The 17177-nt window shown below is 37.0% G+C and overlaps 1 protein-coding gene and 1 long non-coding RNA gene across 3 annotated transcripts in view; one reads left to right on the top strand and one right to left on the bottom strand.

Annotated features, from left to right (window-relative positions):
* The window catches only part of homer1b (homer scaffold protein 1b), a 38724-nt gene extending 22581 nt beyond the window's left edge, over positions 1–16143 (top strand). For both annotated transcript variants that reach the window (XM_063017575.1, XM_063017574.1), the window contains 5 exons: positions 1385–1545; positions 10901–11057; positions 14095–14205; positions 14572–14652; positions 14997–16143. In XM_063017575.1, coding sequence (XP_062873645.1) covers positions 1385–1545; positions 10901–11057; positions 14095–14205; positions 14572–14652; positions 14997–15185 — 699 coding nt within the window. In that variant the 3' untranslated portion in view covers positions 15186–16143. The remainder of the gene's footprint in view (positions 1–1384; positions 1546–10900; positions 11058–14094; positions 14206–14571; positions 14653–14996) is intronic.
* On the bottom strand, positions 6294–8919 carry LOC134335126 (uncharacterized). Its single transcript, XR_010015547.1, has 3 exons — positions 8708–8919; positions 8060–8174; positions 6294–6664 (listed from the first exon to the last, which is right to left on the bottom strand). It is a non-coding gene; the product is annotated as an uncharacterized LOC134335126 (long non-coding RNA).
* Positions 16144–17177: the final 1034 nt, after the last annotated feature.

Raw genomic sequence — 17177 nt, 5'->3', positions numbered from 1 at the left:
AAGTATGCTCTCTGATGCTAATACTTGGTATTGGATTGGATTAGTGCATCCCTACATTAGATCCAATTAAATCTGATTAGTCATATAATATCTAATTATCTTTGACATTGTTAAGATGTGATTCAGAGATATTTTAAGATATTGTACTTGTATGTAGTTATAACTTGCGTGACACACATTATTCAAGTAACATACAAAAAGACTTATCAGAGCCATAATGTTTTGCAAACCTAACAGCAGAAGCATGCAGATGTTTTTTATGTTTGTTAATAATAATAATAATAATAATAATAATATATAAAAATGAATCAGTGTATCCATTTCCTTTACTCAGAGCCCATTTAGCACTTGAAATCCAGGACATTATCTGGTTCTTTTATTTGTAACACACACATGCAGCATTCACACAGCCCTGTTAACGAAATTAAACTATACAATACATACAGTAAATTCCACATTAATATTGATGGAATCAGGTGTTGGGCTTCTTGTTCATGTAGATGATCTCTAAACCAGATTATAGTTCACAGGTGATTAAGTACTTTTACAGAAGGAGTACCATTAATTTAACAAAGAATATAATTGTAGGCACAAATGGTCTACAGTTTATTTATTTGTAATTAAACTTGCTAAACAGTTGTATTATTTATTAATTACTCCAGTTTGCACATCTTTTAGGTAATATATTAGGTTTTCTATTCACTCACTCACTTTCTTAATCGCTTATCCATGCTGGAGCCTATCCCAGCTTTTCAATGGGCGCAAGGCACACAGTAACACCCTGGACGGGGCGCCAGTCCATCGCAGGGCAGACAGACACACACACACACACACACACACACACACACACCTATAGGGCAATTCAGTGTCTCCATTTAACCTGACTGCATGTTTTTGGACTGTGGGAGGAAACCGGAGCTCCTGGAGGAAACCCACACAGACACTGAACATGCAAGCTCCGCACAGAAAGGACACGGACCGCCCCACCTGGGGATAAAAACCCAGGACCTTCTTGCTGTGAGGCCACAGTGCTACCCACTTAGCCACCTATTAGTTTTCTATTTATACATTTTCTATTTTCAATTCATTAATCTCAGTTTTAAACACTTCTAAAAAAAAAAAAACACTCAGTCCAGTTTTAGTCATTTAGTGGTAAAATCTTTAGTATAGGTAGTATGATTAATGTGTGGGAGGGGTTACATTCGATTCCTGGGTATCTTCAGGTTTTGTAAGTTGTAATATTTTCGAATGAAATGATGATTCTCACACTCTTAATGCAGGACATTAATTAAGTTCAAGTGTTCATCTGTTTTTCTGTATCTGGTTGCTCTGGTTCATGACTTGGACAGCAGAAATAATACATTTTGTGGTTCCTTCCTTGCAGGAATCACCTGCTGACATCCACTCACCCCTGACCCCTCCCGTCTCCGCCGACCTCTGCCGAATCAACGGCACAGGTGACGATGTCACCCTATCAGATGCATCACCAAATTCAGAGCTCCAGTCGGATCTGTCCCCAACCACCCCAACCACCCTTGCACACAGGTAATTAAATGTGTATGCATGTGTGTGTTTGAGTGTGTACTAAAAACAAATGCTTTCTGAGGAGCTTTCAGAGTGAGTCTGCTTAACAACTCAATGCACTTATCTAACATTGCTAAATGTATTATATAATGTTAAATTAAAACGATCTGGTTTGCAACCAGTTTGAAAACGGTGACAGTATTAGAATAAGAAAACATGAATGTTTAGTGGCCCTTACTGAAAATTACACCCACGCTGCTGTTGTCATCCAGCTATTTGCAGAAGTGAAAAACTGTGTTTTACACTTTAGATTTAAAGTGCCTCTGAACTGGAAAATGCCAAGTATTAAAATTGGTGTGTAATTATAAGTAGGTCTTGTTTTATGCACAAAAATGCAAATTTACATCGTCCTTATTAAAATACCAGAATATTTATAAACATGTGATTTGGAAACACATTACATCCTTTGTCCAACCTATAATAACATGTTCTTTCACTGATCGCTAGAAAACTTCTTTTGGTCAGATTTGTGAAAGATTAAAATGAGTTAGATTTCTTTATTATTTTATTGTTAGTGGTATCTTTAATATTAAATAAATCCACATTTAGATTTATTGTATTTGACTGACAAATATTCTTATTCTAAGAAATTTACAGAACCAGAACATCCATTTTGATTAGTATGTAAAATTAGTGTACTACAGCTGGTTACTGTAATAGTCTGTAGTATGCAGTGTGTAGTATGGAGTATGCAATATGTAGTATTGAGTATGTAGTATGTCGTATGGAGTATGCAATATGTACTGTAGTATGGAGTATGCAGTATGTAGTATGGAGTATGCAATATGTAGTATGGAGTATGTAGTATGCAGTATGTAGTATGCAGTATGCATACAGGCTTCATCCAAGTTAGCATTAGAATACTGGGGAGATAATTCAAGTGTAATTTTTGAGTCCTGGAATTCAATAACTAGTAGCCAAACATTTCAAAATCTTCTATAATAATTCAGATAAACCCACCACCACCAAGCTGCTCATTTTGAGACTTCTTCAAGACCCCTAATCCTTAATTCCTTAAATTATATCACAAATGTGAGCTGCTATGGATGAAAAAAATGTTTGCTAGAAAATGCCTTAATAATACAGAGCAGATCTTGTTGATGAGTTAGAACTAGGCATCATCTGTTTTCCTTCGTCTGAGTCAACTGGTTGAGTCAGCAGTGACTCAATTATCCACAATATGGCTGAGGATTATTCCTCCTGCTTTAAATTTTTTTTTTTTTTTTTTTTTTTGTCTTTCAGCCACATGTTTAAAACATGCCAAGTCTTCACCTTCTAATAAGATATTGGTGCTGCTTTTGATAAGAGCCTTTGCACAATTGCTAATATTCACATTTTGCTGAAATACACTGCACGAAATCTGTATGTTCTGAATTTATACCGGTGCAGCAGTACTGTATGCATATTTATTTTACTGATGCAGAAAACCTGAGTGAAATGCATTTCTATGATGTTTTGTAGCCACTTAAAAATAATTTTTGTCTAAGCCCGTCTTTGTTAATTACCTTGGTCTTAATATGCAGTTTATCTTCCTGCAGGGATATTATGTTTTTCTTGTGACTGTTCAAATGCACATTGATATTGATATTGTATTATCCAGAATGATTATGCATCTGTAAACATTCCTTAGATTATTTTTCTGCTTTGATTAAATATTGTATCTCTCTTTATTTGTTCTAAATTTCTAGTTATTATTATTGATATTTTCATACAAAACACAATCTAAAAGAAGGGCTCGGGGCACTGAGTTCTTACTAATCCATCTATTAAATTCTTTAGAACATAGAGTAAAATATTATACAATGTTTGCATGATACCAAGCTGAATATTACACCCAGCTATGTGTAAATGGAAAGCAAGGCAAAATATTAATCTAAATGTAATGATTGAACCAATCTGTGTACTATCTAGGCATAGTCCAAATATTCCATTAAAATGCCTTATCTATCTGTCGAAAGCCCCAACCTGCTTTTCCACTGGAATAGAACTAAACACAGTGATGCAAGCTGGTATAATTGGAATTGTTCAGTTCAAAATGAATCAATGTAACAAAAGGTCACATAGAGCCAGAAGTCAGGGGAACATATTTTCAAATGTCTGTGTTTAACATTGAGCAATAAGTGTAAACAAGATACAACCAATTTATCTTTCTTGTAAACTTACCCAAGTTTCCTCAAGTTTGTACATATATAACACCTGGGGTGGGCTTAATACTAAACACACTGTCTTAATAGTGTTAAGTAACTTTCAGTTAGAACACATAAGAAGACTAACAGAAGTACAAAACTACACAGAATACATGTTACATGCTTACTTAGTGTTATTGGTGCATTGAATTTGGAAGGGAGGTATGGAAGTGATGTTTGTCTACATACATCAGCTCAGAAATAATAGAGCACTGATAATGGACAATTAATCAAACTATTGTTGCGTAAACTTTATAGTTATGTTTAACAGTATGCATTTTACACATTTAAATTTTGCTCTGACTGCGATTTGGAGTGTAAGTGATATAAAAGGCCATTATATTATAGAGGTCCTAAAGTGGTCTATACAAAGGTCTTGTATTATCACAAATATGTCATAAATTACAAATAAGAATGGGTAGAATTGTTGATGCACAACATAATACAATTATAACATTTATACCTTATGTTTAGAATGGAAACAGGATGGGTGGCTATATATACAGTATATATACAGTATATATATATATATATATATATATATATATATATACAATTTACCCATTTATCAATTTCCCCATTTTACTTTTTATTCTGTATGAATTTTACTAATATTACTTTAAAATAAAATGTATTAAAATATATATATTTTTTATTTTTTTCTCAATTTACATACTTTTTGTCATCAATCATTTTTATGTCACAATTTTAGATGCTGATCACCTTTTAATACACATTAATTATTTAAAAATGTATATTTATATTCATTAGATTTTTATACTAAAATCTTTAAGCATTAAGTATTTGAGAAGAATTTACCTAAAACAGCAAAGCAGACATGTAAAGTAGCCGTTTTCTAAATACTGCCCTTTTTAAATGTATGTTAGACTAAAAACAAATACTGAATTATTGTATTTCATTACTGTTCTTAACACTGTTCACAACAACATGTTGAGAGTACATGTTTTAGAAATAGGCTGACTGTCTAATTCAGTTCCTTCTGCAGTGTGCACCATGCTTTCCTTTTCACACCTTTCTCATAGGTGATAGCATGGGGCCCGCAAGTCACAATGCAGCAGCCAGCACAGATTTTCATATCTTTGTTATGAGATCATGAGAACCGTAGAACTCATGCATTATTAGAACTCGTTGCAATATTAGAAGTTGTTGGGTTGCCGTAAACGTAGAGGTAAAAAGACTTTTCAAACCAAAAATTATGGTTAAATGAGAAGTGGGAGGGACATGTGACAGGCTTAGATAAGGACCTTCCAGCTGACATCACAAAGGGGAAAAATAGATATAGACAAAGTATTTTTTACACTGTACTTCATAATATGATCTTACATAATTAGCAATAATATAGTTAGAAAAACAGGTTCAGTTTGGTTTAAAATGTGCATGTAAAAAATGTAGCTGTTGCGGTTATGAGGTAAACTACAGAAGTGAATTGTGTTTTCCCTTTGAAACCAAAACATTTAAGCTATAGTAAGATCCTCTGCTGCTTTGTAGTTTTACCAGACCAGCCACTATTCTATAAATCAGATTTAATGTCTGGGGAAAGTCCTTAAGATGGTTATGAACTTAAAACCCCAAAACTGGCAAGGTTTTGTCCACACAAACATTGTCCCATAGATAAGTAAACATTAAGTAAAGTCATAACGGGATTTATAGATTATAGGGTTATACAAATTATAAAGGAAATTATAAAGTAATAATATACTTTAATCAGTTCTTCTGGAGGTGTTTCTATGCGCTGTTTTACATTTTTGAATATCAGAACAGTGTTTAGCTCTAAATGTTCTGTGCCAGCTCACATCTGTGTTTCCTTAGAGTCGATTTTCTTATATATTTACAATACTTTTGTATTAATATCATTGTTTTAACATTTGTTTCACCATGTTTGCCAGATATTTTCAGCTTATTTTGGCCAGTGCATCTTTAAATAAACACGTGAAATAATACATTGCTTCTAAGTAATTTTTACAAAGAAGGGAAACGTATTAGGGGAGCTTATTGCAATAGGACTGCATCATATCTGTGATTTTGTTATGTGTGTGTGTTTGGTTTATGAATTCACTGTGTGGGTGGTGAATTCAGTCTTCACACAGTTGCTTGAGCAGCACATGAGAGTCAGATGCTGTGTTATGTCAGATTGGAGGATAAGAAAAACTGGAATACATGCTGTATGATGCTTCACTGTAGGCTTGGTTAGACATTCGGTGAGATGAACAGAAGAATGCTGCACTACTCCAGGTACTTTAGGTGTAACAGAAGTCTCATGCAGGAAGTCTAGAGATAAAAGCACTGAAATGAAGACTGTAATGTGGTATTTTATTGCTTGAAGTGGTAGAGAATATTTAATGGAACTGATGTTTGAATTATTTTTTGGTTTACTTTGGTGAATTTGCTCGACTGATGTAGAATGGATGTGCTTTGTTATTTTCTATGCTGGGGTCAAGCTGGTTGTAACTAACTCTTATTGAAGTCATTCTGGAGGTGTAGAAATAAAGTACAAAGTCCACAATTGTTGCAAACTTTATTTAAAAAACAAATAGTAAAAACACACAGTTTCCTTTTAAATGTTTAAATGTTTTTATTTTTACTTACCTCTTCACCCTGGTCAGTCACATCACCTCCAATACTGGAGTAACATTAATCACATGGCAACAGATACTGAGAGAGTCACTCACTTACTTTCTAAGCAAAAAATCTGCATGCTTTAGGAGGTCAAAGGGAACTCAAGAATTGGGTGAAAGTCCACATGGACACAGAGGAAGCATGCAAGACTTGTGACCAGACAGTGACCAGAGGCAATGATCAAACCCAGGTTCCCAGTCCCACTGTTGATGTTTGACTCCCATTCTTTCATCGCTGACACTCTGCGCCCACACTACCTTAAATAGACATCAGAAAATTCTTAAGATTAAGTTGTTAAAACCAGTTTAAATAAAGTATAGTGCATGCTTCTATTGCATAAGATTACATTATTAAGTAATATTTCAACTTAAAATATTAAGACTAACATTTTATGTATTAATAAAACACTTTTAAATATAAATGTATGTAATAAAAATCTATTTATTTGACTGCAAATCATATAAGGCAAATAACTCCAAGAAAACAAATTGGTCTGGGCAAATAAATACATTCCAGCCCTTTATGGGTGATTAAAAAAGGATTTGCCTTAACAGTATGAAATGCTTGAGTTGGGCTATACTGCTTCACAGAGTCAGTTAGATATGATAGAGCCAATCCATTAAGGGATTTAAAGATTGGGTCACAAATATGATATTGCAGCCAATGTGGAACCTACCAGCTAATTTTAACCTATTATGGGGTCCAAATACCAATTCCAAGGCTGTAATCACAATATACACCGATCAGCCTTAACATTAAAACCACCTCTTTGTTTCTACAGTGACTGTCTATTTTAACAGCTCCACATCATATAGAAGCACTTTGTAGTTCTACAATTCCTGACTGTAGTCCATCTGTTTCTCTACATACTTTTTAGCCTGTTTTCACCCTGTTTTTCAATGATCAGAACCCCCACAGGACCACCACAGAGCTGGTATTATTTAGGTGGTGGATCATTCTCAGCACTGCAGTGACACTGACATGGTGGTGGTGTGTTAGTGTGTGTTGTGCTGGTTTGAGTGGATCAGACACAGCAGCGCTGCTGAAGTTTTTAAATACTGTGTCCACTCACTGTCCACTCTATTAGACACTCCTACCTAGTTGGTCCACCTTGTAGATGTAAAGTCAGAGACGATCTCTCATCTATTGCTGCTGTTTGAGTTGGTCATCTTCCAGACCTTCATCAGTGGTCATAGGACGCTGCCCACAAGGCGCTTTTTGCTGGATGTTTTTGGTTGGTGGACTATTCTCAGTCCAGCAGCGCTGCTGTGTCTTATCCACTCATACCAGCACAACACACACTAACACACAACCACCATGTCAGTGTTACTGCAGTGCTGAGAATGACCAATCACCCAAATAATGCCTACTCTGTCGTGGTCCTGGGAGAGTCCTGACCATTGAAGAACAGCATGAAAGGGGGCTAACAAAGCATGCAGAGAAACAGATGGACTACAGTCAGTAATTGTAGAACTACAAAGTGCTCCTATATGGTAAGTGGAGCTGATAAAATAGACAGCGAGTGTAGAAACAAGGAGGTGGTTTTAATGTTATGGCTGATCGGTGTATATTGGGGGGACAATATTCAGATATGCTTATAATGTACCTTCCATGTACTGATGTAAAATTATAAATAAGCATATTCCACTCACTGGCTTTGCGTAACTTTAGTATCCGTCAGTGTTCCCATTAGTGGTTTAGAACAGCAGAAAACCCGCCCTCCTGGTATTCATTTTATGACTACGGCCTTGGTTGATGTCCTTGCCACTAAATTGCAGAACAAATGAAAGTGGAATACAGTTACAAAGACAGTACACATTTAACATGATACATGGTTATTAATGGCTATAGAAAATAATAATTTCATTTTATACATTTTACCCCGAAGCTGTTGTTATCTAGAAGTAGTAGTGCCAACTATGTGCCATACCATACGCTGAACCTGATTATTAAGTAATAAGTGTAGGTGTGATCAGCTGTCATTACCCACACTAAATTAAAACTCTGATCACTTAAATGCTGGATGGCAAAGCAAGAACGGAAATTTTATAATACCCTGGTTAGACTTGGGCTAAGTCATACACAAATCACAACTAGGCTAAATGTTGACTAAAACTGTTATACATTTGGTTTATTATAAACGTACACCATTATAGAAAATCTCTTATGCTCCAAATATGTTTATTAACTGTAATTCAATCAGTAAATGTAGAACAGTCACATCTTTATATGAAGCATCCACAGTTCCTTTTTGAATAAAATGTCTTTAAGATATATTTATAAAATTCCTGTTTACTTACCACAGATGTTGCCTTTCTTGTTTTCCTTTAATAGAATCATTATTTTCACTTCCACTGCAGAACCAGACAGCTTTTCCCTCTCTGTCTAAATTTGAAGTGTGTTGTTGAGTGTGGATGAGTCTTGCTTGCTGGTGTGTAGAGCTTTATAAGCATGTGTAGCTCCTTGTCATGTCCTCAGTAGGTGTAGGGATGTGGGTTGAGGATTTGTCAGTCACAGTGCTGGGTGAAGTAAAAAGGTGGCACTGACGTTGATGCTCAGACCCGGCATAGTGGGAGATGAAAGTGAGTCACTTCTCGTGGGCCTGCAAGCGTGGGCATTGAGCTAGCAAGAGTTTTCAAATGTGAAGTGTCTTGCACACTGGATTGTGGGTTGATGAGAGTGGAAGGGGGAAAAAAGATATGCTGGGAAAAGATACCACCTTAAAAGCATGGTGAATTTGAGGGATTATGTGGGTTGTAATCTATGTTGGTGACAGTAAAATGTTATGCATAAATCCCATGGTTCACTTTATTTCTATGAATGAAAGATGTTACTTTATTTAGAATTAGTGAACTTGGCTTTATTTGACCAGATGATTTTACAAATGTCTATACTAATACCATGTGCTCTATATTTTTATAGTGTTAGTGTCTGAAATTAAAGTGCATAAAAATGTTCCAGCCAGATGATTTTAATTAAACCAACATTATCGACACCAATAAAAACATGAAAATGTTTTTTTTTTTCAAAATACAAGATTGTGGCCGCTCAGATGGCGCAGCGGTAAAACACGCTAACACAACAGAGCTGGGATTTCGAATACATTGTATCGAATCTCAGCTCTGCCATACGGCTGGGCTGGGTGGCTGCATGAACAGCAATTGGCTGTTGTTCATAGGGTAGGATAAGCCAGATAGGGACTCCTCATAACTGAGCGAATTACGACCTCTGCTGGCTGGTTGATGGCGTCTGCACAGAGTTGAGGAATAATACTGATCAGGGTGTGGCTCTCCGTGCACAAAGCTGATCGGCATATGAACTCGCCTCATGCAGGTGAAAAGATGCGGCCGGCTACGGCTACTGCACACGTGTCGGCTACTGCACTGTGTGACAGTCTCACTCTCCTCAATCGGGGCGGGGGTCAGCTTCAGTGGAGAGGAAGCATAACGCAATTGGGTACAAATTGGACGCACTTAAAAAATTGGGAGAAAAAGGAAAAAGGCATATTTTTCTTGTATTAAAAAATAATACAAGATTGTCTTAATACAGTGTCTTAATTTTATAAACCTTGTTTTTAAAAATCTCAGATTTCACAGATCCCCCCCCCCCCCCACACTTCCACAAAATTGTTTGAGAGTTTTCCAAACTCAGTTACCCAAGTTCTGTTTTTAGCTGCTTTATACTTCGACATCTTGGACATTTTGAATAACCAATTACTAACTGAATTGCCGTAGGATTGCTAGAACCGCCTCATAGTGCAACTTAACCAGTGAACATGAGGCACTTGAATGCTATGTGAATGAAAAACGTTAAATTGGTAAACACAAACCTTAAAGTTTGAATTTCACAGCAATTTGCATATTACACTTTAATACGTAGGGCCAAAACTATAATACAACTTCAAGTCCATCTCAGTTATTCTACTCTCCAGGCTACAAAAGGTACAGTGTGTTCATCTTCGTAAAGAAGATTACAAATGTGTTTACTGAAATGGATTCTTTACAGACACAGGATTTCCACCCAGTGGGATTTGTTAGACATTGGAAGAATGTGGATCATTGAGTTTGTACTGCTCTCTCTTAAATGTGATTCACTTGAACTTGCTCTACTGGGTGAAGCCGACAACTGCTTTGAAAGACAGGTCAAATTAAACAGTGTTTATAGTCAACCCAGCATGACATTATAATTACATATGGCCTTGAATAGTCTCCCAGTTCAATGTTGTTTAGGAACTATGTTTCTTACACCAGTTTCTTCATGTACATTATTTTGAAAATTATTAATTAAATGTTTATACCTACTATATCTACTTTACATGCCATGTAAAATCATCTCTGTTATTTATTACAGAAACCAAATTCTGATTTATATTTTTACTGAAGTATGACGAACACAAAAATGATTGTGTATATAAAGGTAAACAATGTGACTGGTATTACTTTACTTTGGTTCTGATATAATAATTAACAGACATTTTTTATCATGTTTGATAGTCCGACCACTACCAAGCACTGGGAGGCAGAACTAGCAGCGCTGAAGAGCAACAATGCCAAACTGACGGCGGCGCTGCTGGAGTCCACAGCCAATGTCAAGCAGTGGAAACAGCAGCTGGCTGCTTATCAGGAGGAGGCTGAGAGGCTTCATAAAAGGGTGAGGACAAGCAAATTAAATTACAGTATTAGACAGTGTAATAGAGACTTCAGGACAAGCTTGAATTATTTATAGATTGGGTACATAAATAAGACATGGAAAGAGTTTAGCAGAGAGGGAGAGTATGTGGATGTGTTAAACACTTTTCTTTATGTTTGCTTTTGGCAGGCTTTTGATAGAACTTATAGAGAGATAAAACTTAATTGGAATTAATTAGATTTTCCCTCTGACACAGAGCCAGTACTAAAGCTGATGTTACTGAAGCAAACATGTCTTTATTTTTTATTTTCACACTGATCCTACCTGTTACCAGGGTAGTAACTATAAGGCTGTCCTCCAAGACGTGTAGTAATCCACAGTATCAGTTCACTTTAACTGTAAGTAAAGTTAGCTGGTATATACTGTATACCTGCAATAGGCTAGCATCATGCTATTTGACTAGGCAGAAAAGAACAACATTTTTATAACCAAAGAGCTGGGCTGATGATGGGCTGTTGGATTCTTAGTTACAAATGACTATGTACAGTGTATCACAAAAGTGAGTACACCCCTCACATTTCTGCAAATATTTTATTATATCTTTTCATGGGACAACACTATAGAAATAAAACTTGGATATAACTTAGAGTAGTCAGTGTACAATTTGTATAGCAGTGTAGATTTACTGTCTTCTGAAAATAACTCAACACACAGCCATTAATGTCTAAATGGCTGGCAACATAAGTGAGTACACCCCACAGTGAACATGTCCAAATTGTGCCCAAAGTGTCAATATTTTGTGTGACCACCCTTATTATCCAGCACTGCCTTAACCCTCCTGGGCATGGAATTCACCAGAGCTGCACAGGTTGCTACTGGAATCCTCTTCCACTCCTCCATGATGACATCACGGAGCTGGTGGATGTTAGACACCTTGAACTCCTCCACCTTCCACTTGAGGATGCGCCACAGGTGCTCAATTGGGTTTAGTCCATCACCTTTACCTTCAGCTTCCTCAGCAAGGCAGTTGTCATCTTGGAGGTTGTGTTTGGGGTCGTTATCCTGTTGGAAAACTGCCATGAGGCCCAGTTTTCGAAGAGAGGGGATCATGCTCTGTTTCAGAATGTCACAGTACATGTTGGAATTCATGTTTCCCTCAATGAACTGCAGCTCCCCAGTGCCAGCAACACTCATGCAGCCCAAGACCATGATGCTACCACCACCATGCTTGACTGTAGGCAAGATACAGTTGTCTTGGTACTTCTCACCAGGGCGCCGCCACACATGCTGGACACCATCTGAGCCAAACAAGTTAATCTTGGTCTCGTCAGACCACAGGGCATTCCAGTAATCCATGTTCTTGGACTGCTTGTTTTCAGCAAACTGTTTGCGGGCTTTCTTGTGCGTCAGCTTCCTTGCGGGATGACGACCATGCAGACCGAGTTGATGCAGTGTGCGGCGTATGGTCTGAGCACTGACAGGCTGACCTCCCACGTCTTCAACCTCTGCAGCAATGCTGGCAGCACTCATGTGTCTATTTTTTAAAGCCAACCTCTGGATATGACGCCGAACACGTGGACTCAACTTCTTTGGTCGACCCTGGCGAAGCCTGTTCCGAGTGGAACCTGTCCTGGAAAACCGCTGTATGACCTTGGCCACCATGCTGTAGCTCAGTTTCAGGGTGTTAGCAATCTTCTTATAGCCCAGGCCATCTTTGTGGAGAGCAACAATTCTATTTCTCACATCCTCAGAGAGTTCTTTGCCATGAGGTGCCATGTTGAATATCCAGTGGCCAGTATGAGAGAATTGTACCCAAAACACCAAATTTAACAGCCCTGCTCCCCATTCACACCTGGGACCTTGACACATGACACCAGGGAGGGACAACGACACATTTGGGCACAATTTGGACATGTTCACTGTGGGGTGTACTCACTTATGTTGCCAGCTATTTAGACATTAATGGCTGTGTGTTGAGTTATTTTCAGAAGACAGTAAATCTACACTGCTATACAAGTTGTACACTGACTACTCTAAGATATATCCAAGTTTTATTTCTATAGTGTTGTCCCATGAAAAGATATAATGAAATATTTGCAGAAATGTGAGGGGTGTACTCACTTTTGTGATACACTGTAATTGTGATTCAAAGTTCAAACTCACAGGGATAGGTGCAAACACCTGACAGTGGTTCCACTTGGCATCCTAGGAGAATATTTTCAATGTAAAACACGCTAGCCCACCAGTGCTGAGATCTCAAGCTCTTGAGTTCAAATCTCAGCTCTGCTATCTGCTGTCCGGGCACCTCCACACAGACATGATTGGCTAATGTCTGCCGGTTGAGAGGGCTGAAGGAATTCCATATTGCTGCTGCAATTGTGGCCTCTGCTGGCTAGTGAATGGCGCCTACAGAGATGGGTCAGGGTAGCTGTCTGCAGCAGTTTAGGACGATATAATTGGGAAAACTGGATGCGACTAGATTGGGAGAATAATGGAAAAGCATAAATGTACATAGATCAAAAAACATCCATATTATAATGTAAATATCAAAGATTGTTAAAGCAAGTTTTAAATATTTTTATTAAATATTATTTAGTTACTCCACACTGACCATTCTGGATGGGTGAGGGATAACATGTCCTTCTCTGAAGCACATAAAGCCAGCCACTGCTTTTTTTTTATTTGCTGCTTGTTTAAAAACAGCAGCTGAACAATTTTGAAGGAGGGTATCGTTTGTCCTATACTGTATAAGTGATTAAAATTCACATTTTGCTCATTTACTTAAGACACTTATTTTGCTTATTCTCTTGGACTTCCAATCCTTTTGTCTCTATCATCTGACAAAAGGTTAAAGAAATTGGTGTTGCACCAGTCATGTTAAGATTTTTTCTTAACCAAACACAATGGAACTCTGTTTTCTTCTCAGCAACTAAACTTATAAACCAAAGACTGTTTTGTGTGTAATAATTCCAAATTAGTCATTGGCAGCTTGTCTATTAAAACAGCTGTTGCAGTCCTAATAACAATCATACTGTCTTTTTAATTTGTGGTTTATCAGGTGTCCGAACTGGAAAGTCAAAGTAGTCAAGCCAATGCCATCAAGTGTCAAAAAACAGAGCTGAACAAAACCATAGAGGAGTTGGAGACCACACTGAAGGTCAAAGAAGAGGTACCAGCATACATTCTAAATTATACCTTTGTGTTTACTAGGGTTATTCTCTATAGTGGGAGAGTCAGTGTTGTAGTAAAATCTGACTCAGCATAATTTGATACCTTTAGGATGCAGGAGTTTAGTCAAATGTGTTTCTGACATCAGGTGTCATGCCAAATTCTGCACAATAATGCATTTTAAATCATTTAAATTATAAAGAACAAATGAAGCAAACTGAGTAATGTGTTCTATATCATTTAATTGGTCACAATAAGAATGTTGGTTAACATTTATCTGTAGACTTATAGCTCTCAGTTATTGTTTTAAAAATTCAGGATTTGCATTTCTAATTGTTCCTAATTGTTTCCTCTTTTGTTTTTCTAGGAAATGGAACGTCTTAGAGAGGAAGTGGAAAAAGCTAAACAGCTTCAGTCAGAGAAAGCTACTCTTGAACAGAAACTTGAGGTAAACTGCTTATATTAAACATTTTATGTATGAACATATGCTCTGTTTTAGCTGTTCTCTTTACAAACGTTATATAAACAGTGCTGAAAATAAGCATGGCTGCTCTGACAGTTTTTCTAAAAGCCACTTCTCGATGAGTGCAATCCAGAACATGTTCACATCAATGCATGTTTTCTCCAACTTTAGTAAACAAACCAAACGTTTAAAATGAATTTTAGAAATGGACTTACCATTGGATTTAATTTTCCTAGAAGCTTTAGGTTTTCTTGAGTTTGCATTGTATGGATTATTCTGACTGGCCACCATTCACATCACCTTTGTGTTTTCCAACAATCTTTCTTCAGGCTACAGATACACGGAACAAGGAACTGGAGGAGCAGCTAGCCGACATAGAGCAGCGTCTGGAGACGAGCCAGGTGGAGCAGGAAAACTTCCGCAAGAGCCTCAAAACACTGCTGGACATCCTGGACACCAAGATCTTTGAGCTGACAGAGATGAGGGACAACCTGGCCAAACTTATAGAGGACAGCTAGAACACGTTGCCTTCACCTCTGCTTTAAAAAAACACTTGCAGACTCCAGGGTACACAGTGATGAGAAGAAAATGCACAGCTTCTCAGCCTTGTTGTGTACCAACTCTCAAAGCCTTCCTGAATGAAGGACTCCTATTATATACTTACTTCTATGGTATGATAATCATTTGGTTGCACTTGAATTTGTACTTTTTAGGTGGATTATATTTCTTTAGTGCCACTGCTAACTACTAGATGATATCTCCCATATATATCGCTCCCATTCTTTCCTTGCTGCTTTCATTGTTTTCCTTAATTGTACACAGGTAGTAATCCTAGAGAAAGTAGACAGCCTACAAAGTTGAATTCGGCTGCATGTAGGCTGTTCCTGTTTTTAAGGTGCTGGTTTTGCATGCCTGGTTATTGGCATTAAAGGACATATACTATGCTGCTGAGGACACTAAAGTCAATCACTTCAACTGGATCACTGGATTGTCTGTTCCGAGCCATATATTGTAGCCAGACCTGGTCGGCTTGCCTCAACACCTTCAAGGAAACTGCCTCAGATATTCAGGATATTCTACCTTTGACTTCCTGATCAGAACAGAACCACATTGGGTTTTCACAGAACACTTAGATGCAGATGTGGCATATTGGCCTGTAATGTACAATGAGCAATATTAGAGACAGTTTGTATGTCACCTCAGCATATCTATCAGGTATTCCAACTCTGGACTAATCTGTGGACTAATGTGGTTTAGTAGATGTACCCCCATAGACCAGTAATAGTGCTGTTTGATAGTTTGGGCCTTATTTTTTCTGAACTGAATAGTTCATTCAATAAGAAATATTCTCTATTTGGTTGCATTACCAAATGCAGTGTGCTTACCCTACTGACTAAAATATGTGTTATTGAGAAATGTATATGCTGATGGAAAATACATAAAGCATAAAGCACTGTCAATATGATTGTATTTATAAATGGGAAAAGTTCATTTTAAATTTCCCAATGTTAATAAAATTATTATTCATTGTTAATAAATTATTATTCAAAAATATTTGCAAACATATTTTTTCCACACATGAACATATAATTCAGTAACACAGAGTTAATAGGGATTTACTTCCATTTTAGTCCTGGCTTTTACACAGCATTCCAATTCATCCATGTCTTTTATTGATAAAGAAATATACAATTACTCCAAGAAAAGCTAAAAAATCTACAACACAGCTGAACAGTAGAACTACGTCTGAGAATTACTCGACATTCCAGTAAATAAAGGAGTCATCAGTACCGCTCAGTGCTGCAACAGTGCCGCCCACACAGTCATCCAGGAACGGCCTGTGAGACAAATCCAGCATGAAGATGGAGACACCTTGTGTCCGTAGAAGGTACTGCACTGAGCATTATGGCAATATTCATTACATGACCCTAATACACATTTTTAATTACTGTGTTTAAGTATAATTCCATTCACTCTGCATAGACAATTATTGGTAACACAAACTTAATTCCAAATAATTTGTGACACTGGGTAAATAAGTACACAAAGCAGTCATTTGTAAACTGGCTTTTACTGGAAAGTAAGTAAAACCAGCACAAAGACAAGATATTTCATGTTTGACCTAATCACCTTTATTGATTTGTGAACATGTAAATATGTAGCAGGTAATGCTATCATGAATAAGTAAAAAGAGCACCAACAAAAGGTTCAACTAAGATGTTGAAGTGTTATAACATGCAGGAATGGACCAAATGCCCTAAGATGGATTGATGGATCAAGACCAGTTGTGACCCTGACCAGGATAACACAATTATTGTCAACATTTGGATCAAAGTTAGTCCATCATATCCCTGTAAAATACTTAAAATTCGTTTGTTTACATCATTACATTTATTCACCTTGTAGACACTCTTGTTTTATACACAAACTGTTGAAAAAACATGATGCTAAATGGAATCAGAGTGAAATTTAGGCATATATATATATATAAATCAGTTGCTACACAAGAA

Source organism: Trichomycterus rosablanca, chromosome 21 (assembly GCF_030014385.1).
Source record: "Trichomycterus rosablanca isolate fTriRos1 chromosome 21, fTriRos1.hap1, whole genome shotgun sequence".
NCBI lineage: Eukaryota > Metazoa > Chordata > Actinopteri > Siluriformes > Trichomycteridae > Trichomycterus > Trichomycterus rosablanca.
Note: the sequence above shows the minus strand (reverse complement) of the source record. Positions and strands in the feature narration are given on the sequence as shown.